The sequence below is a fragment of the Chiloscyllium punctatum genome, chromosome 19 (genome assembly GCF_047496795.1).
Source record: "Chiloscyllium punctatum isolate Juve2018m chromosome 19, sChiPun1.3, whole genome shotgun sequence".
Taxonomy (NCBI): domain Eukaryota; kingdom Metazoa; phylum Chordata; class Chondrichthyes; order Orectolobiformes; family Hemiscylliidae; genus Chiloscyllium; species Chiloscyllium punctatum.
In genome coordinates, this window is record NC_092757.1 from 74,529,886 (window position 1) to 74,552,789 (window position 22,904).

General features: G+C 38.9%; 1 protein-coding gene across 5 annotated transcripts in view; it reads right to left on the minus strand.

The window, feature by feature from the left end:
• Window positions 1-22,904, minus strand: part of sez6b (seizure related 6 homolog b) — a 904,580-nt gene that overhangs the window by 184,086 nt on the left and 697,590 nt on the right. For all 5 annotated transcript variants that reach the window (XM_072589689.1, XM_072589687.1, XM_072589686.1 and 2 more), the window contains exon 5: window positions 1,311-1,496. In XM_072589689.1, coding sequence (XP_072445790.1) covers window positions 1,311-1,496 — 186 coding nt within the window. The remainder of the gene's footprint in view (window positions 1-1,310; window positions 1,497-22,904) is intronic.

The following is a 22,904-nucleotide window of genomic DNA, read 5'->3' on the forward strand; positions in this document are numbered from 1 at the left end:
GCAACGGAGCATGAACAAGTTCTGTTAACATTAGCAGTTGCTGTTGTATACAATACCTTGCCCAATGAAGGAAATCATCTCATTTTCTCTCTTTGCTCCCTTATCTACCCATCTTGTCACATTCAGGGACCTGCGGACATGAAATTCAAGGTGTCTCACTTGCTCTACCCCTCTCAATATCCTCCCATTTATTGTGTATCCTCTTGCTTTACTTGTCCTGCCCAAATGCCTCAGCTCACTTCCCTCCAGGCTGAATTCCATTGCCACTTTTTTTGTATGAACACATTCTACCAGAATTAGTAAAAATCTGGAATCAAAATAGAGCGAACACTAAAGAGGAAATGAAGTAGTAGAAAGTAGATCGGACAAGCTTAAAATAAAATATGAGAGTGCTAAAGTTTTATACTGACTTAAACTAGGTTAGAAGAAAGCACTATACTGAACAGCAGCCATAACTGCCAACTGCAGTTAAGAAATGTCATCAAATAGGCAGAGAGGTTGCTTCCTGTCTTCTTTATAGGTGGCTTGGTGGCTTGGTGGTTAGCGCTGCTGCCTCTCAGTGCCAGGGATCTGGGTTTAATTCCATCCTTGGGCGACTGCCTGTGTGGAGTTTGCACATTCTCCCTATGTCTGGGTGGGTTTGCTCCGGTTTCTTCCCACAGTCCAAAGATGTGTAGGTTAGCTGAATTGACCATGCTAAATCACCCATAGTGTTCAGAGATGTGTAGGTGCATTAGTTAGGGCAAATGTAGAGCAATAGGGCAAGGGAATGGGTCTGGGTGGGTTGCTCTTGGGAGGGTGGCTATGGACTTGTTGGGCCAAATGGCCTGTTTCCACACTGTAGGGATTCCATGATAATTAAACAATGAAGTTTACAAAGGAAAGACTCATACATTATTAATTTGAAAAATTAAGCACTTAAAAGTCCACAGTGATTAACTTCACATTTCACCAGTTACTTTATAGGCACCCACATGCTCTTAACATGAAGGGATTTGTTATTTTCCTAGTTTTTTTCCCCCAGAATTGAGCTAAGTGAGATGTGCAAAAACAACGTGTACTTATATAGCATCTTTAATGTGGTGAAATATGCTGAATCACTTTGTGCTGACAAAGTTACTTCAGGAGATATCTGGATGGAAACCTGGTTAAAAAGGGAGGTTGGAAGAACAGTTGTCAAGGAGGGAACATCACTGTAAAAGCTCGTTTCTTCCGAAGGCACAAAGTCCACAGACAATCTATCTTGCTTTTAAAAAGTACTTTTTACATATTCTTTTGCCGAAGAAGCAGCATGCTCCTGCTGTACTTACCAATGCATTCCGGCTCATTATCACTCCAGCGAGGTTTGCTGCCATTGACGCAGGTGAGGGAAGGGAAACCTTGCAGACGGTAACCTGTGTTGCAGTAGAAATGCGCCACTCCACCGGGATGGAGGCTGGTGACAGACACATCGCCAGAGGAAGGCTTCTGTGGAAATCCACAGCTAAGCAAATAAGCTGCAGAAAGACAAGAGGACAATTTTAGAACGAAATAAAAAAATCCAATAAAATCCATTTGGGAAAGAAAATTACAGGCAGTGCTTTAATAACATTCCATCTCTCACTGGCATCCTTCTCTCACTGGCAGCATCTGGATGCCATTCCCTTTGAAGGAGAAACAGAGGTGAATTCAAATGAAATCAAAGTCTACAGTGAATTAAATAAGAACAAAAGAATACTGCAAATATTCAGGTGACATCTGTGCCCTGTTGAGTATTTCCAGTATGCTGTTTTCTTGTTTCTGAATTTTACAGTCTTTTGTGTCATTGCTAACGTGCAGAAATAGTTTCTACTCTGCACTAATAAATTCTGTGGGCAACAGCCATCTCCAACTCTTGTTAATATTCAAGTGAAACTGATTTTCATGTTTTTGGCTCTTCAAGGACTGCTTTCATCTCGCATTCTCTGCTTGAATGTGGAGTCTTGGTGATTATTTTTGAAAACATGTCGTAATGTTGTGATTTTCCTCTGCTGTAGGTACAGCATGGTAGCAAACCTACAGCCCACCTCAGACACAGCGGGGATTGAACCTATTGGCATTAGTCAGATCCACACATTGGGTATCTACCTGACTGAGCTAACTCGAAACAGAATAAGCAATTGATAATCATATTTGATAAGTGCAACCTGAAAAGTGCATCGTTAGGACACTGGGGTCAGAGTTTCTGCAATGACATCAGGCTGAAATGAGGAAGAGGTTTTTCACTCAAAGGATCTCAAATCTTTGGAACTCTCTGCCAAAGGAATTATGGGATGTGGAGAGTCATAGAGTCATAGAGATGTACAGCATGGAAACAGACCCTTCGGTCCAGCCCGTCCATGTTGACCAGATATCCCAACCCAATCTAGTCCCACCTGCCAGCACTTGACCAATATCCTTCCAAACCCTTCCTATTCATATACCTAACCAAATGCCTTTTAAATGTTGCAATTGTACCAGCCTCCACCACTTCCTCTGGCAGCTCATTCCATACATGTACCACCCTCTGTGTGAAAAAGTCCCTTAGGTCTCTTTTATATCTTACCCCTCTCACCCTAAACCGATGCCCTCTAGTTCTGGTCTCCCCCACCCCAGGGAAAAGACTTTGTTTATTTATCCTGTCCATGCCCCTCATAATTTTATAAACCTCTATCAGGTCACCCCTCATTCTCCGATGCTCCACGGAAAACATCCCCAGGAGTTAAACAAGAAAATCACCCATGATCTTGTTGAACATCAGTGCAGTCCTGAAGAACCAACTAGCCTACTTTAGCTCTTACTTTATATATTGTTATGTTCCTATAGTAATCCCTGAGGACTACATTGGAATAATCAGGGCACAGTATAAATCCTTGTCTGAAGCTCAACCTTCTGACTCTGAGACAAGAAAGGTACCAACTGAGTGAACTGTAATGTTGTGGAGATTATCGAGGCTTGAAAATCAATAATGAGAAGAGGGACTGTGCTGCAGCCAAAATATTTTCTCATTCCAGTGAAATCAGAATGGCCCAATCAGAAAAATTACTCTAAATTTATTCCCAAAAATATAACAGTTGCAAAATCAACTTTGGGATCTTAAAATAAGATAAGCACAATCAAAAGATGCTTAATAACAGTACACAATGCAGCATGCTAGTGTACCAGTAATCAATGGGATTTTTTTTAGTGTTTACAATTTACAAATAAGTTTTGTTAGGAAGGTGGATGGAGACTAGCAAGAAGAACATAACTTGAAAGTGAGCCAAGCTTGTAAAAATAAAATCAGTTCAATAATGCTCCTTCTCTTTCTAAAATCCAATGTAATCTTTGAGGAGCTGTAAATAGCATTTAGAATCCTCTTAGCAGCTTTCAAACTGTTCAGAGTTTGTATTGTGTTTCTTGACAGAAATTATTTTGTGCATATTTATAACCATCCCAAAGGGTAACTGCATGTGTCAACTCAAAATAACTCGGTATGACCCATAAATCAATCATGCTGATTCACTTTCTATCTCTTGCTAAATTTGGCCTTTCCCCTATCTTGCCTCTTCACAAGACATTGTCTTCTTGATACCTCAGTCAAGTGATTATCAGCCTTGCACAAGGTGGGGTGGTGGTCGGCAGGGGATATTTGATCAGGCTGATTTATCCATTTTGGGTCTGGTCCAATATTGATAGCCCACACAAGTCATATGGTAGCAAAAAGCAGTGGAATCCTGACCCTTTTCCTCCTTTCCTAACCTGAGTTTGTCCTGACTGAGATTAAGTCAATTAGTAGATGCCCAGATTGAATCAATACAAGATTTTGGAGTGTTGAAATTTGTGACTCAATAAACTTGCCGAGACATTGATGACTCCTGATTCATAATAATATTAAATATAAATTTTCAAAGTCAAAGCACAGGACGTTGCCTGTGTCATCAGACTAAATATAACAAATGTATTGCCGATTTCACCTAAAAATAACAACGGATTTTGAATCACATAAATATAATCCACATGAACGTAATTTTTCCAGTCTCTTTTCTGTGGAATTTTACTAACAATGAAAACATCAGGGAATGATGATAAGTTGAAGTATGTTATAAAAACTGGTTATTTTTATCTGTATGTTTATAGAAATCCTGATTAAACAGGAAGATATTTTGTAAAGCAATCAATAGGAGTTGACTTGAGCAGCAGCTGAGCATATTTTCCCAAATTTAGATTGTGTTGCATTCATTCCTATTGATAAAGATATTTCAGATTTTGAACTCTTAAATTCCTCCATCAGAGACTACATGCACACTGGATCCATACAAAACACAAAGCAGTGCAATTAAAATTATGGCATCATATCAGTTTATACTGTAAAACAAGTTGTTCTCAATATAAATGAGAAGTTTCCCTCAGGATACAGTTTGTAGTGAAATAAATATTACCATCTTTTACATAAATCCCATGCTGCAATCGCATTACTGTTCAATTTACACAATTGAAAGTGTCTCTTCATTTATTGCTTTCAGCCATAATATCCCATCAACAAAATAGGAATGGAAAAATACATAGAAGGAAATAGCTTGCAAATCCCATTAAGCAAACGCCTCCCACACATGTACAATCTTACCCCTTATCTCCTCCTGTCATGATGCTTCTCAATTCTCAAACTGACTGAACCATTTATCCACTTCCTCAGGCAGAGTCTTATAGGGGCCTGAATGACATGGGTCATGGTGCGAAATCTGGGAGTATCAGGTCAAGCCTTTCTTAGTGTCAAGGACAAATCAATTGCATTTTTCTACAGAGTTCCAGACATCTAGGCTAAATCCTTGCTAGGGAGAGACGAGATGCCTTTAATGGGGATGGTTGCTTATTAACAGCTTCATTAACTGCAAATCTCATCTCAGTAATATGCAGCTTCCTATTTTACCACTCATTGCAAGGAAACTGGATATTCACAATCCCCAACATGAAAGTTAGAGGGGCTAACTGGTGACTGCCCAGCATTGCAGATTTTAAGAATAAATTATAAAAAGGCAAAAAAAAATTCAGATCAGCAGTCTTCTGACCTAGTCCTTGCTGGCACCTCATCTCCATTCTGCACCAGACCCTGACTCCAGACCACACCTGGCTTCACCTCAGGGTTCACAAGGCCGGGAGATTGCTCTGGCACCACCAGGCCAAGAGACCATCAAGTACTGCCTGAAGACCATTGTGCTGGCTGCTGGGAGATTAAAATGCCAAGCCGAGCAGACTCCACACTGGGCTGGCAGACTGCCACACTGGGCCAAGAGGCCACCAAGTAAGGCCGAAAGGACGCCTAGTCAGGTCTGTGCTGAGGCCACGATGTCTGAGGCCATTAAGTCAGATGCTGAAGGCTGCAAGGCCTGAGGCCAGGAGATCTGACACTGTGAGGTCAGGATGTGGGAGGTTAGGAGACTGTGAGGTCAGGATGTGGGAGGTTGGGAGACTGTGAGGTCAAGGGCTGGGAGGTGGGAGGTGAAAGCCTGAGAAAAGGTTGACAATAAAAGACAAAAGAGAGAGAAAGGAGAGAAAAGAAAAAAAACGAATGGATGGAGTGGATGAGGTCCAGCTGCAGAGTCCTACTTTGCTGTGACCATAGAGATAGAGATAGAGAGAGAGGGAGAGAAAGGGTAAGGATTGGTGCTTAGAAAACAAACCTATGATGGAAACAGAAGATAGTGACTTCAGCATTCAAACCATTTTGTTTGAGGACACTTTAAGTAGTGTACTCTACATCAGTTAAATAGCATGCCCAATCAGTGACAGCAGGTGTCCAAAGATTGGTGATGATAAGGCAAAGAGACAAGATCACATGAATTATCACATTCTAAACAAGAGCTATTCACCTTATATTTATTGCTGTGCCATCCAGTCTAATTTCCAACAAGCTACTGATTGAATTCATTTTGAAAATACAGGTTGACATTGACTGAGTTGGCAACCCTCAAGACACCAAAGGAAAGTGCAATAAAACTATCCCAATCGTAGCATTTATGTAGAGAATGTTACAAAGCACTCATTAATGGGAGGATCGCAGGCTGGCAGAGGGAAACAAGAGGAAAATAGATGAACGAACAAACTCCAAGCTTTAGACTGAGATTTAAAATAGAGGAATCAATCTCAATTGAAAAGAGAGTTAGAATGTTTTGAAGAGACGAGGCCATGGAGGGAGTTGAAAATGCACATGAGAATTTTAAAATCAAGGTATTGATTGGCCAGGAGCCAATGTAGATTAGCCCTGAGTTAAGACACAGACAGTGAAGATTATAAGAATCTCAGCAAAATGTACAAGATCAGCCAGGAGTAATCAAGTCTCAAAGTCATCAAGACACGGATGAGGGTTTTAGCAGCAGATGAGGCTGAACGAGGAATGAAGTCGGGCAATGCCACAGAGATAGAAATAGACAGTTTTAATGAGGGCATACGTGTGAGGTCAGAAGCTTGTTTTTGGATTAAATATGACCGCAACATTTCCAATAGATAGACTTTTCACACTAATGTCAGGGAGAGGGATGGGAGTTGGTAACTTGGAATGGAATTTGCAGTGGGGACTAAAAACATTGACTTCAATCTTCCTAACATTTAATTGGAGAAAATTTGTGTACATCTAATACTGAATGTCAGAAAAACAACCGAGCAAATTAGTGACAGGAGAGTCTTGTTTTTAAAATTCTCATGTACATTTTCAGATCCCTCCAATGCATCATCTCTGAAATCTCCTCAACCCCCATTACCTTCCATGATAGTGAAACTACTGTAACTCTGCTCTCCTTAGCATCCTCAATTTTAATTACTCCATCAGTGATGGCTATGCCTTCAATTTTGTAAGGACAAAGCTCTGATATACTGTTCCTTCACCTTTATGCCTCTCTACCTCACTTTCCTCCTTTAACACTTATGATGGTTCTCTTTGACTAAGCTTTTTGTTATTTGATCTCATTATCCTTATGTGACTCAGTGTCTTTTTAGTTTTGTAGTGCTCCTGTGAAGCACCTTAGAACATTTCATTGTATGATTGATGGATATTTCATTATTATTTATTTTGAGTTTGATTTGTTGAATTTTGAACTGGTGGCATATGGGCTTTTCTGTGACTCTGAAGGTGTTTAATAATTAACTTCTAAGCAATTCTGTAGTTGTGCTGATTTATTTTAAAACAGTGTTAAGAGAAAGATTTCCTGGACAGAATTTTTTTCCTTTACATTGGGAGAATTTTACAAGCAAACAAGGTGAATAGTTGTGCATTAGGCGCTAGTTTAGAAAGTCAGGGATTGGTTTCTTTTCTTCAGGGGACACACATACAACTTGGAAAAATCATTTTATTAGTTTCAGTTTGGGAAGTTCTGTCAAGGTTGTTAGATGAACATAGATGTGCAAATCTGTTGCTGTTGTAAAACAGAGAAGATAGTTTAGAATTTTTATGAAAGGTTATTTCAGAAAAGAAGTTTAGTAAAAGTTCCAAACCAGAAATATTTGGTTAAAACCCTGAAGAGGTTATTTGAATCTGAGAGAGTTTAAGCTCAATTGTAGAAAGGTTTCAAGGAGAAGCGACCAGATCCTCAGAAGTAGGAGTTGAAGCCCCAGTTAAATTAAACCCTATAGAGGTGATAGAGAAGGAAATTGTTTGGTGTGTGTGCTATAAAAGGGTTATTTTGGGATTGACAGAATTATCTACTTATTGTGTTCTGTGTATCAAAATCTTTAAGTGTGTGTTATATGTAAATTGTTTAGTTTATTTTATTATATCTTCATTACTTTTGCAAATCAAACTTCTGTTTTGTTGTTAAACTGGTTTCTGCAGCATTGCACATTCCTTTTTAATGAAAGGCCATCTCAGCAATAAAGTTTGCTCTAAGCTATGCAGCATTTGGAGGGTCTGTCCATGCTGATCAGCATGTGGATACACTGACATCTGGTTCAGGCAGACGTAGACATGGGAGAATGTGCAAACTCTACACAGACGGTTTTCCAAGGCTGATGTCAACCCGGGTTCTTGGCACTGTGAACCAGCAGCACTGAGCCAACATGCCACCCACTTGGGCTATGACTCAAACTAGGTTTTTTGGATATTGGAATCTAGCAGTGACAATGTACAAATGTGTAATCATATAGTAGGCACACTTGGGAAGTTCAAATAATTTTCATTTGAGCCAAACCATGCCAGTGAAATTTGGAAGGTTTTCTAGATTTCAGAATTCAGAACTACAAGGCAGAATGCAGACTAACCTTTGTATACAAATAGAGACATTGAACACCTCAGATTAGATTATGGTTTCTTTGCATAGTCAAGTAAACAGTTTTATTTTAACATTTTGACACTAGCATGCCTCTTCTTCAGAACTGCCAAATGTTACAAAGGAATAGGAGCAGGAGTTGGCCATTCAGTAGATTAATCCTACTCCACCATTTTCCAAGAGCATGACTGACCTGCCCAAGGCCTCAACTAATGTTGGATAATATGGCCGAACTTCCTGAGTTTCTCCAGTGCTTTCTGGTTTTATTTCAGATCTCCAGATCTGCAGACTGTTTGCTTTCATAAACATTTATTGGCAACTGCTTTCTCGTCTCACTGCTTGCCTCTCTTCATTTTGTTGAAAAGTCTGTGAAGAAATTTCTCTTGAGGAAACTACATCAACATTGATTTTCTTTTAGTGTTTTTAAGGGATGTTTGGCTTGGTTATAAAAATATTAAACATTACACTTCATAAAAACTGCATACATCGACAAACTTCCAGTGCACTGAAGGACATGCTTTCCATTTCTGCAATTCTGCTCCATGCTGGGAGAATGTAATGACTGCACAGCTTCAGCCTTGGGTTTTGAACTATTTATTTTTGGAAGTAGAGATTTTATCCTTAAATACATTTAAGGTAGGAATATAAAGGCCCAAACTTTCTAACAATCGGACAGAAGGTATCTGAGGGTGTAAGTGACTGTAAGGTTGTGGGCTGAAGCAAACAGACAGGCAGACACACATTTGGGATTTGGGAATTGATGTTTCAGAAGAAGGTAAGGGCAGTTCAGTTTCCAATCTCCTGGCTGTTCATTCCACTAGGCCCCCACCCCAATCCTTTCTAACTACACTGCCAAGTTCTAACCAATGTCCAATTCATTAAGACTGCAGCCCACCACTCAGGCTGTGAAACCTCATGCCATTTGTGTTAGATCTATGGCCCTGTTTCCACGTTTCAATCCACTTTATTTCTTGGAAAGACTTGAAAAAATTGCCCAGAACATATGCCCACTGATCACTGACTCACCTCCATAACACCCAGACCACATTCCTCCATGCCCAATGCTCTCAAACACCCTCTCCCTCTGATTTTGATTGTTAGCATCTCCCTGGTATTCCCAAAATCTCAAATCTCCAATAAAAGCCATCCTTTCCACAAACTCTCCCCAATCTCCTTGAGTAACATATGCCTCCCTGCCTCCACCCACTGTTAAACTACCAATAGATCCAATGAATGCTCCTATGCCTGCACCAAGACTTCTACATCACAGGACGATCTCTCAAGTGGGCACAGTGACAGTATTTGCCAAAATGCCCACCTCATCCTACCCCTGTTCTTATAACTAACGTGACAAATGTTCTACTACCATTGAAAAGTTTGATTTGAATTGGGCAGGAAATGCATTCTCATAATTGCCATGTAGATAACAAAAATAACAGCAACAGGATATAGATAGACTGGAGAGTTGGGCGGAAAAGTGGCAGATGGCTTTCAATCCAGACAAATGTGAGGTGATGCATTTAGGCAAGTCTAATTCTAGAGTGACTTATACAATGAATGGAAGAGCCTTGGGAAATGTTGATGGGCAGAGAGATCTGGGAGTGCAGGTCCATTGCACCCTGAAGGTTGCTGCACAGGTGGATAGAGTGGTCAAGAAGGCATATAGTATACTTGCCTTCACTGGATGGAGCATTGAGTATAATAGCTGGCAAGTCATGTTAAAATCGTACAAGATATTGGTTCGGCCGCTTTTAGAATACTGTGTACAGTTCTGGTCGCCACATTACCAAAAGGATGTAGACGCTTTGGAGAGGGTGCAGAGAAGGTTTACGAGGATGTTGCCTGGTATGGAAGATGCTAGCTATGAAGAGAGGTTGAATAGGTTAGGCTTATTTTCACTAGAAAAAAGGAGATTGAGGGGGGACCTGATCGAGGTTTACAAAATCATGAGGGGTATAGAGTGGGTGGATAGAGGCAAGCTTTTTCCCAAGGTGAAGGATTCAATAACCAGAGGTCATGCTTTCAAGGTGAGAGGTGGAAGGTTTAAGGGGGATACATGCGGCAAGTACTTCACACAGAGGGTGGTGGGCATTTGGAACGCGTTGCCAGCAGAGGTGGTAGAGGCAGGCATGGTAGATTCATTTAAGATGCATCTGGACAAATGCATGAGTAGGTGGGGAGCAGAGGGATACAGATGCTTAGGAATTGACCGACAGGTTTAGACAGTACATTTGGATCGGCTCAGGCTTGGAGGGCCGAAGGGCCTGTTCCTGGGCTGTAAATTTTCTTTGTTCTCTTTGTTCTTTGTATTGAAATGACTTGAAGCAGACCAATTGTCATCTCAAGAGTTAAGACAGGCATAATGCTTATGTGTGTTGTAATTAAATAGGAAATTGAACAATCCAACTTTTCCTTTGTACCACTTCATACAATAGGTAACTGGAATGCCTGTTGAAATGTGAAAAGTTTGCCCTGACTGAGTCAATGCCTGTTTTTTACAAAATCAGAAATCATTGCTTTCCACTTAATTACTCTAATAAACAATGATTCAAAGAACAGGGAGTGCAGTGATGTGCCAAATGGTGGCTGTCAAACAAAAAACCCAAAAGCTATTATCAATAATTTGTCTAAATGCAATTCCTGAAAAAGCTGGATCTTTGAAATAAAAGTAAACTGACTATTGACGGGGCACTGTACTATTTCAGTGATGATAGGTATGACAGGACAACAAGGCTAATACCTGATTGAGAGCGAAGAACTCATTCTAAAACGTGCTGAATACGCCTGCAATTATCTTCCTTTCTCCGAGTAAACCACCTCATACACACCGAGAGGGAACAAAAGGCAAAAACAATCAATCTGATTGCCTACCATCCTCAAGGGCACCCAACTCCCGACCATGCTACAATTGAAGTAATTTAGCTCATCTTTCCTATTAAACAAAATGCAGAGCAGTGACAATGGAAGGCATTGCAAATTACCGGGGCGAGTTAACCCATTGATAGCAACAAATGTTAGTTCAATAGGTTCGGAGATCTCAATTTCAAATGCTGGCATGTAATCCAAACAGCTTTGTTTTAATTGCTCTCTTTTCCATTGCCTTTCATTGTTGGATCCCTTTGGTCGAGTATTCCCATTGTATTCATTGATCTGTTCTTGTTATCTATATTTGACATGTGAGCCCACATGATGCTCACTGATGATTGCTAAGAAAGTTGCTCACATGGATGTAATGATTGCTTTTGCATGGATTAACCCTTTCCTGAAGTCAGGTTAAGTCTGATTACAAGATCTACATGCACCCAATAACAGTGATATGATCAAGTAGTGCAAACAGCCAATTATTAGTGGGCGGCACGGTGGCACAGTGGTTAGCACTGCTGCCTCACAGCGCCAGAGACCCGGGTTCAATTCCCACCTCAGGCGACTGTGTGGAGTTTGCACATTCTCCCTGTGTCTGCGTGGGTTTCCTCCAGGTGCTCCGGTTTCCTCCCACAGTTCAAAGATGTGAATTGGCCATGCTAAATTGCCCGTAGTGTTAGGTAAGGGGTAGATGTAGATGTAGGGGTATGGGTGGGTTACGCTTCGGCGGGGCGGTGTGGACTTGTTGGGCCGAAGGGCCTGTTTCCACACTGTAAGTAATCTAATCTAATCAAGACATAGAACGTTACAGCGCAGTACAGGCCCTTCGGCCCCCAAAGTGGAGCTGACCTGTGAAAATATTCTGATGCTCATCTAACCTTCACCATTCCATTATTATCCATATGTATGTCCAATGCCCATTTAAATGCCCTTAACATCGGCAAGTCTACTATTGTTACAGGCAGGCTGTTCCACGCTCCTACTAATCTAAAAAAAAATCCTAATATTCGCATATATATGTATTAGATATATATGTAGGATTAGGGAGAAATAAAATGCCATAATAATTCTTTCAAGAAAAAGATAAAATAAGAATTTTATTGCATTGGAGAAATTTGACGAACCACAAATATAAAATTGTATTTTCAAATGTAGAAACGTTTTCCAACACTAATTATGGATGTCATACGCAGCTTTAAAAAAATTACAGTTCATTCAAAAAGATGCATTTTTTGCCAAGGTTTTTACAGTAAGGGTACAGAGTAAATGTACAAATATTCATCATTCGGTGATTTTGATTGCAGGGTGTTCAACAGTGCATCCCATGGGCAAGAATGGAATCATTGACATCAACTTCTAAATTTAAATATTTAATTATACAAATGCAGACTCTAGAAGTTACTGCCTGCTTCATATTATCATGACTATGGATCATAACCTCAGATCATCTGAGGACACACTGAATTTCTCATTTCAACACGTGTTGTTCCCTAAAAGAGAACAAATGTAAATCCAGTGGCTGACTGGAGATGAATTCTGGAATTCACACCTGACAGTGACAAGGAATTAATTGGAAGAAATACAGTACAAACTGAAGTGTAGTCTCCTGTGAATACTTCAAACTTTGAACAAGATGGCAAAAAAAGAGAGCAGTTCGGGCAACAGACATGTTTGTGTCGCCTCTGCTTTTAAGAGTATGCATGTGTTACAGACCAGAGCATGCCCTCTCAAAAGGGGGTGTTTTAAGGAGGTAGCCTAGATCCTAACATTTTCTTATTTTAAAGGCAAATATAAAGTGCCATTTTCCAGATGAAATGCAACTGGTTAAACTACTTGATGTTAAGAAAAAACACAATTCATTTGAACACTATAGTTAAAATACAACAAAAGAAAGGAATTTAGGATAATTTAACTCTATTAGTAAACTTAACAGAATATTAGATACAGTAACTATGACTAATTAACTCTTCTGATACAGTAACATCCCATAAACATACCCTTGACAGAGTTCAGAAAATAGATTTGTCTCACAAATAACCCTGCAACAGAAAGACACCCCAGCTTCTAGCTGGAACTGAGAGAGAATAGATAGCTTCTGCTTCTTTAAAACTCCAACAGCTTCTGCCCCTTTGAGATTCCAACAGCAACCCTAAAACTTAAAAAAAACCTAGAAATCCTGGGCTGTCAGAGTTGGCCACACCCAGCCAGTCTGCATCTATTGTTCTAACTTTTAAAATAAAACAAGGCCTGCCTGACAAGCTGTTTGCTGGCTTTCCATGTAGACAACTCCAACTCCTCTGTCTTAAAACTGCTCTTTAAAATAAAACAGGACAAAACACTCAATGTTATAGCATCATCACATATGACCTGCAGACTGCTCTGTACATCTTTTAACTTTTCTCTCTTTTTGAACTCTCCTTCTAATTTTTAATCTGCATGGATGTGTGTTGTCATGATTTGTTCTGAATTTTAGAAATAAAATCACTCTTCTGTTAATTCAAAAGAACCTGGTTAAATTGGTTCCTCTTAAAACATAAGATTTCCACCAGGGAGGGAGATCCTTATTAATTAACCTTGCTGCAGCCAGTAAAGAATGAAGTGAATAAAGAAGGGCAGACTGTTTATCCCTCTTTACCTGAGCACTTGACAGCTTGGGGTATCTGCCTGCAACTGTGACAGGTTTAGAGACTTAGCTCAGAGAGTGGTCATAATAATAGGAGTAGTGAAGTCGATCTCTGACAGTTTTACAAGATTACTAATGCAAAATCTAACATAACAGAAACAACTGTGGATGCTGGGAATCAGAAAAATAAACACAAATTGCTGGAAAAGCTCAACAGGTCTGGCAGCATCTGTGGAGAGAAATCAGAGTTAATGTTTTGGTTCAAGTTCAAGTGACATTTCCATAGAATTGAGGTCACATAGGCAACTAAAAATTGAGGAAGCGTCACTGGAATGAAACATTAACTCCAATTTCTCTTCACAGATGCTGCCAGACTTGCTGAGCTTTTCCAGCAATTTCAGTTTTTATATTATTCTGACATATTCGTTCCAGCATCAAATCTCCTGAAATGTGCAGTGGTACAGAAGTCAGAGGGCAAGTTTAATTCCTTTTTTTGTCATCTTTGGCAAATCTACCACTTTTACTGGATTCACTAGCTTTTCAGAGTTACAGACAAGTTACCAATTACCAAGATCAATATGCATACTTTGTAAAATCACAAAGGGAATGTTTTATGTAAGTCAAAAAGTGTGGCACTGGAAAACAGTATGTAGAGATGCTCTTTAAGCATTAGGATCACAGCTTTTTGTTTTTATGTTAATAACCTGGGCCAGTGTAAAGGGAGAACAACTTCAACATGTTCAGATGACATAACTTTGAAAATGTATTTATTTGGTGAGGAGGATATGTCTCCAATTCAGAAAAACATGGATTGGTGAGATAGGCAGAGGCCTGGTAGATGAAATTTAATGTAACCAAGTGTGACATTATGCATTCTGCTTCAGGAAGGCTTATGCCTGAAACGTTAATTCTCCTGCTCTCAGATGCTGCCTGACCTGCTGTGCTTTTTCTAGTGCCATACTTTTCGATTATGTATTCAGTGAAGGAGGAACAAGTCCATTTGAGCTAAATTACCCAAGTTCAAAGGGGATACAGGAACAGAGTCTTGAGGTTCACATATATAAGTCTTGAAAAGTGGTAGAACAAATTAAGAAAGCTGTTAAAGAAACATTTGGGTTATTTGGCTTTACAAATACACAAAAAAACACAGGCGCCATGTTGAACATTTATAAAATGCAAGTCAGACCTCAGCCAGGTCTTGGGTCTAATTTTGGAAAATGCACTTTAGGAGGGATGTGAAGGCAGACAGTGTAGGGGAGACTTATCATGATTTAACATTAAGGATGATGGATGGCAACTACGTGGAAAATTGGAGAAGCTACGATTATTCTCTTCTGAGCAGAGAAGATAAAGGGGTGTTTTAAAGAAGCATCAAAACTTGTGAAGTGCATAAATACAGCGAATAATGAAAACTGCTTCCACTGGCAGAGGAGTCAGTAACCACAGCACAGCGTTCGCGAAACTGATAATTGACAAAATAAGCAGAAACGAGTTGCGAACCTTTTTTCACAAAGCGGACTGTTTTGGAGTTGCAATGCTCAGTTTGAAAGGGTATTGGGATGTTGATTTAACATTAACTTTCAAAGGGGAAATGGAAAATAATCTGCAAAGGAAAATTTGCAGACCTATACGGAAAGAGGTGGCAAATAGAAATAGATAACTCTTTCGAAGAGCCAGCAGAAAAAGCAGAAGAGAATGTAGGGCCTCTTTCTGGGCTTCATGATCGTATGCTAAAACATTGTTTCTTAGCTTCTTAGGTTTTCAGTTTCAACAGACCCGTTTTCTTCAAACAGCTTCTGTGTGTAATGTTTTTCTTTCCTCAAGGAATTAAATGAAATGCATTGAAGCAAGTACATGCCGCAGCTAAGTGCATCTGCTTGCAAAGCTCTTCTTTAAATTGAATGACTATTTGATGAATGGTAATGACCTTTCTATTCCATAAACTGTGGCATATTGTGGGCTCCAGCATTTGACCACTGCAGATTTATTTTCTGCAGCAATTACCAATACTGAATGAAAGGAATTAATGTCCTGTTTACTCTGTTTAAAAGGAGTATATCAACTCTTAGGTTTCCTTTGGAGAGGTATTAAAAAATAACTCAAATTGTAGGATTTTATTTTGCAGAATTTATTTAAAGACGCTATATTTCATTATCAGTACAACAGATTACCCCTTAATGGCTCAGCAACATCACAGCATGACACTCTCCAGGGGTCCCGGAAAAGTGAATAATTTTCCTATCAACTCAGAGTTTTAAACACATGTAGCTTTTGAAACCAGATACACAATGCATAACAACACCAACTGAAGTTCAAATGTATTTCATGGCTGTGAACCTCCTCTGGAACATCCTAAGGATGTGAACATTGCTATATAAATACAAATTCTCCCTTTTGTTTTTACCCACACTGTCGCAATTTGTGTGTTGATGACTGAAACCTCCCTATCCATTTTTGTTCCTGCCTTCTGACCCGCAGAGCTGAGAGTTAGTGACTAGCTATTGACAAGGTAAGTGGATAAAACTTGGAGTGTATACATACAATGGATATATTGAGAAGGGAAGACGAAACATAGGGAATGGGGGGCGGGGTTGATTAATTTAAAGTGAAACAAAATTGGGAGGAGTGGGAAATGAGGTGGGGTGATCATATGTGAAAAGAGAACAATGTCAGTGTGTGGCGTAGGTATAGAAAAGGAAGAGGTAAGTAAGTGAGCTCCCAATCTCTTGAACATCATTGTCATCAAGAGTATCTGTCTGGCAGATGATCATTGGCTTATTTTCTGTTGGGCTTCATCCTGATCTTCTTGATGGCTTTTGTCAATGGTAGCTTGACACTGCCTTTATCTCTCAGAGGCACAGAGGGGTTTGACACTAAGCCTATTCTCACTGATGTGGGAATCAAATCTACACTGCTGCTATCATTCTGAACCATAAACTAAATGGCAAGCCATGTGAGCTAAACTCAACACCCTGCTTCAACAGGCCCTGAGGTAAAATTAAGACCAACGCCAAGATTGAAGAATGAAAATTATTGGACATCCTTTGAAGTGACGTTAAACACTTCCTGTATTCATGACGTGGAGGTGCTAGTGTTGGACTGGGGTGGACAAAATTAAAAATCACACAACACCAGGTTATAAACCAACAGGTTTATTTGAAAGTACATGTTTTTGGAGCGCTGCTTGAAATTTCAAATAAATATGTTTGACTATAACGTGGTGTTGTGTGATGTTTATTTTTAATTTTAATGAAAGAGCAAAGAGTTCAGCTGCTGACCCATTGACATTGTTCCTGATTGTTATGATCCCTTGCTGATGTTACCACTAGGGAATTCAAATCTCAAAATCAAATCTGACTTGAGAGATCATGAAAAAAAATTAATGCGATGATCTTTCATTGAAACATAAACATGCGAGGTTGTGGATTAGGTTTTAATAGGACAATGGAAGTTTATTATAGAGGAAAGAAAAACAAACAAAGCTATTAACATATAACGCAGCTTTAAAGATTTCAAGACACATGGCAGAACAAGATCACATCTACTGTCCCAAAACTATCACTTTACAGGAAATCAAACTCCAGAAACATTTTCCCTCCCTGTGCAATCTGTAGCCTTAACTGAATTGCTTTATCTCAGTTCCTGCTCAGTGAGCTGTGAAGCCTTTTCCTTGAATGGTTACACAACTGGTATCTTCAATTTTCTCAGCTTTGAATAACCAATGGAGGTTTCTAACCAAATACTCTTGAAGTTTTCACAAACTGAAATCCTTGTATTGAATTAACATATTCTCTTAAGTGCTCTGAGAAATTTCCTTTTCTAGGAAGAATCATGCTTACTTCTGACCCCAGTCAGCTCTCCTTCAAACAGAAAGATTAAATCTAAAAAGATCTTATTCATCCTATATTCTGCTAAAGGTAATGGCTGAATAATTTCTCTCTCTTCTATCATAACCCTCACAATATATACAACCAAACTTTCATTAACACTACAGGGGTCCTTGCAGTCCCCTGCTCTCTGATACAGACTGGCTTAAAATCATGCTTTTGCAAAGATTGCCCTAGTTAAGCTTCAATCTCCTGCATAGAAACACACCAATACCCACATGATGCTTGATCAAAATCCAAACCTGAATAAAGCAAGATAATAATGTTCCCAAATAGCACAGCTTTCACCTTACAATCTCCAGATCAGAAACACCAAAAACTGATGATTATTCAATCCACTGGAGTTTCTGAGATTGTGCATTGGGTAACATTTGTTGTCTGCTTGTAATGACAAATATGACTACATCTCAAAATTAAATAATCAAAATCAAAGGTGCTGTAAAATATTCTTTAACATGAAAGTAATGTATAAATGCAAGTTATTTCTTTAAGATACATTGATTTACTTAAGTCCAGGCAAGTTAAGGGCAGTATAGTACTCAGGTCTGGTGAAATCCTAAAAGATCTACAGGAGTACTGTTTAACTGGAAACTCCCTGCTGTTCATCCGACTAGGCCAACTCCTTTTTTGGGGCACTGATCTTCATGGTTATCCAGAGTTAAGCAGAAATTTCCACATTGCTAGCTGATCCTTGAGGTTCCAGTTATGAACCACTCTGCCTGGTGAATCATTAACAATACCTCAGAACTGCCTGGTATTAGATTATCAAATCTACTGCATTATTCTGAATCTCCACTGAACAAGGATGCGATCACAGTGTCAGTTCCATCAAGTACAGTAAATGGATGGTAAAAGGCAGGTTCTGCTTATTATTTTCAATCTCTGCTTCTTACTGATAATAATTGTTGTTAACAGACAAAAACTTTTTAATAGAAACATATTTTGCAACTTTTATCCCCATTGTCAGAATTAATAACATTATTTCTTTGATGGTTTGAAGGCAAGAATCATTCAAATTGTGGCTTCAAGTTCAAACTTCAGTTGGTTAGCGTACATAATACAGTCAATCTGTACTGTATCTAGCTACCTGCTGCTGGCACCAAAGAACCATGTCAGTGTGTGTTGTATTCACAAAAGTATATGAAACAGTCATTCCAAACAATAAATTCCCATGCTTTCAATTGAATAAAGTTGGCAGAAATTGAAAATTCATAACAGTGTGCTGCAATTGTGACATGCAAAATAATGAAAACCCAAAGCAATTTAGATTGTTGGTATAATGTTGCTTTATCATCTTTGACCAGCAGAGCTTCTTTTCATTTGGGTGCTTTGAGGGCTGCTATTTACTAGACTCCAACTAGGATCTATCTGCCCAATATAATCATTATAATGCAGTATTTTTCAGAATATTATTCCTAAAACCATTCTTAAGCATAGCTGATAGGAAAGTGGTAAATTTTGAAGCAATTATTTTTGCTGTGTCTATTTACTGATAGGATATGACATTTAAATTTAACCAAAACCTGCCCAGGATGACATGAATTTGCCATTTTGAATGCTTTCTTAGAGAATCGAACTCTACGTCTGTCATGAAACCAGTATCCACCCAGATCTGTATCCACCCTCAGCATCGAGACATTCTCCCCACTTACTTGAGGATGATTCCAATTATATCAGAGGGTTGAAACTTATCAGACTGGGATTTAGACCAAAATTATGAATTATTCTTTCAAACTGCATGGCTTTATTCATAGAATCCCGTTGGTTTATAGTGAAGATGTGTATGTTGTTGCGGTGTTCTGATCCTGGACCATTACTTTTGAGCTTGCAACTTCAGAAACTTTCAACTGTTGTACAGTGCAGCAAATGGAACAGACTGGGCAATATGATGGGTTTGTGTTTAATCACTGGGTCACCAGGAGACTTCCTGCCTCTGGACTAATCAACATTTGCAATGCCCTCCCTCAGGATTGATGCCTGAGGTGGGTACCATGGTTTTCTTGCCTCGCTTGTTTAGTGGCAAATTGCTCCAAATGTATGAGCAGCTTGCCAATGGATACGCAATGAGGCCCAATCATGAAGGACAGAAACAACAACACAGTTTAACCAAAAGCACAGCTTTGAAACAAAAGTACCATGAAAATTTCAAAGCTGTCTGAGGCTAACATGTCTGCTTTTCCCAACCTCCCAGCTGATGGAATTGTTCATAACTAATGTTGTTTTATTACTGTAGAAGAAAGACTGATATAATCTCTCAGGTCCAGTTGTAATTATCTGTTAGATAATGTGAGGGCTGGAAAAAGATAATTCTAAAGAGAATAAAATGAAGTGTGGTTGAACATATATTGCATCATGGCAAATTCCCAAGGCAAAGAAATCATTTAATCAGTAATAGTTTCCCTGCTCACAAACCTTAAAGGAACACTCATCCATGGATATATGAAACATTTTAAGTGTGTGTCCAAATGCTCTGGTTCACTGCATTCAAAATGAGTATCAACCAAGAGAATTCCATAACCATCAACATTTCTGGCAACTAATTCTTTTTGACAGTTCATTCATAAACGACTACCTTTCATAAAACTAATGTTGCATAAAATATCCTTTGCGATCAATTACAGTACTTGCAGAAAGGGTATGTGTCTATGAGCAATTGAATGACAGCGAGTGAGTATTTAATTGAGGAAGTGAGCAAACATCAAAGGGAAGTGAATCTACCTACACTCGTGAACAAACGTGCCTATGTGTGTGCAGCAGTAAGACAAAGTAAATGCTACAGATCTTCACAGTGTTCTGGAACAATAAAAACTAGAAGAAAGCATTTGCAAGATAACGTTCACATCTTCAGGACATTCATTTGATACAATTTTGAAATACCGTCACTGTTGTTTTCAATACACACATAAAATTGACACGTGTCAATACACACATAAAAAGATCTCACAAGCACAAAATGTCATAGTAACTGACAATAAGTTTGTTGGTGTTATCCCAGTGATAATAATTTTTTTTGTCCTTCTTCCAACAGTGACAAGTTGTTGTTTGTGTCCATATGACAGGTAGACAATCCTTAGCTTAATATGTCATTTAGAAAATGGCAATGTGAACACAACACAGCAATCCTTCTTAGGCTCCAAATTATCAACCTAGATTCGGTATGCAAATCCTTGGACTCTATATAATTGTTTACTTTCAGAGTTGAGATTACCTAATATTTGCACTGCCCTAGTGCATAGACATGAGTTCCATTTGCTTGTGCCCTTTCACCTGGCCTCTAGTTCGAAGTTATTTCCCTTCCTTTAAAGCCAATTTGCAAATGTAGATTTCTAGGACACTTTTACATCATTATTTGCAGCTCATTAAGACGTTTGGCAGAATCTGAGAAATAAGTCAGTGAGAGGTAGATGGAAAAAAATGCAATACCAGAGAAGCTAACTTGGCCATACTGGGGAAATAAAAAGCACTAATTCAACCAGCATCAGAAACGTCTCTGCTCCGTTTAGCATAATATGTCTTCGAGCTATACCTTTGCTTAGATTGCAATGTGTTCGTGTTAAGTTGCAAGGTTACATTTACTTGCTGCAAACCATGGGCATTGAAACCATTCATCATGATTAATGACTCAATGGTAAATGACCAAACACAGCATGTTGGTTAAGCAGCTTTTGCAGATAGTTGCCTTCACCATCTGAAAATACACCATATAATGTTTTGCTAGGTCTTTCATTAAAAACCATGAAGGTAAATTAAGTGCACAGTGCACTCTTAAGGCATACTCTCCTACTGAGAACGTTGAAATAGAAGCCATAAGCCTTTCCATAATTGGGGTGAATAAGGTCACTATGTCCAATCTGGATTTGGATGATTGAAAAGCTCAAATATCTCCCAGCCATTGCCTAAATTTTGTTCCAATTGAATTTTCTTTAGTTAAACATGAAAGGGAATGTTGGCTTAGTCACAAGTCACGAATAGGTTTTCTCCAGTGAAATTCCTCTTTTGTTCAAAAGTCAGATGTCTCCAGCAATGACTTGCCTTCCTAATAGACAACTGAGATTCGAATTTTCTGGCCAATACCACCACACATTTCTATTGTAATGCATTTACTTTCCTAAGCTCCTAGACCTCCACAACTGGGTGCTGACCAAAGGAATTTCATGCGTTGTGGCTTTTTCCAGTTTTGGGACACATGCAAAGCAGACTGATTTAACAGTGGAACGACGTGTGTCCAATTTGCACAGGCATGGCTTCCACTACAACATTTGTGTGGGGCCTTTCTTGGGTATCCCAAAGATATGAGTGTGGAAGTCTGAATTTTACATCAATGTGATTCATGGCGATTGCTGTTTACTTATGTGAACTTGTTATCTCTTTAAAACCAAACAGAAATCCTGTCAACCATCAAGATGGGAGTTAAACTCTCATTCGCTGAATTGTTACACCAGGCTTTTGAATTATTGAATTGGCTTGGAAGATATTGGGCAGTATGTACTCTCCATTGCATTAAATATAAATAAGACACTTCTATTAAGTCTCCCTGACTGGAGAAGCTGAATTGCAAAAAAAAAACACATGCAGCCCTACGTAACAGAATAAAGAAAAACACCAAGTCTGCAAAATCAGTAATATGTAGTTTTTAATCGCTGTAGTGAATGTATGGGTTATCTGCAAAGAAATACTTTGGAACAGCACAGTAATTAGGATTATTTTCAAAGCGTCTACATGTAGTTAAGTAGATTTACTCAATGTACTGTCTCTAGGCAGTGGGATTTATAGGGTAATTGGTGTGATAAGCTATTTGCATGTGTGCAGCTCCAGTTTAATTTAGCATTTGCATAAATAATAAAATTTCTCATGGTCAACAAATACTAGAAGATAAAACAAGCTTATATTTTGGTCTTAACTATTTGTAGGTGTCAGACTCCTTGCTGTTTTTCTTTGTTTTATCATTTTTGATTTGTAGCAATGAACTGTGTGCTAAGAGTTGGTACTGACCTTTGGAGTTGCAGCTTGTTTTGTAAAAAAAGGAAATCAAACAAATTGACATTTGTTTATGAGTTAGGCCTGGAAGTAATTGTAGGCTGATTCTTGTTCAAAGATTGCTGTAAACATTTTGGTTCCAGAGATATATTTTGCTCAGATGGCAGATTTTTGAATGTTAACTCGGGCCATTACAGGAAGGCTATTGCCAAGCAGTGTAACCAACAGAATAATATATATATAAAAAAACAGAAATAGAAACCAAAGCCTGAACTAGTTTTGAACATTTTTTTAAAAATCAGAATAGTTCTGCCTGCCAAA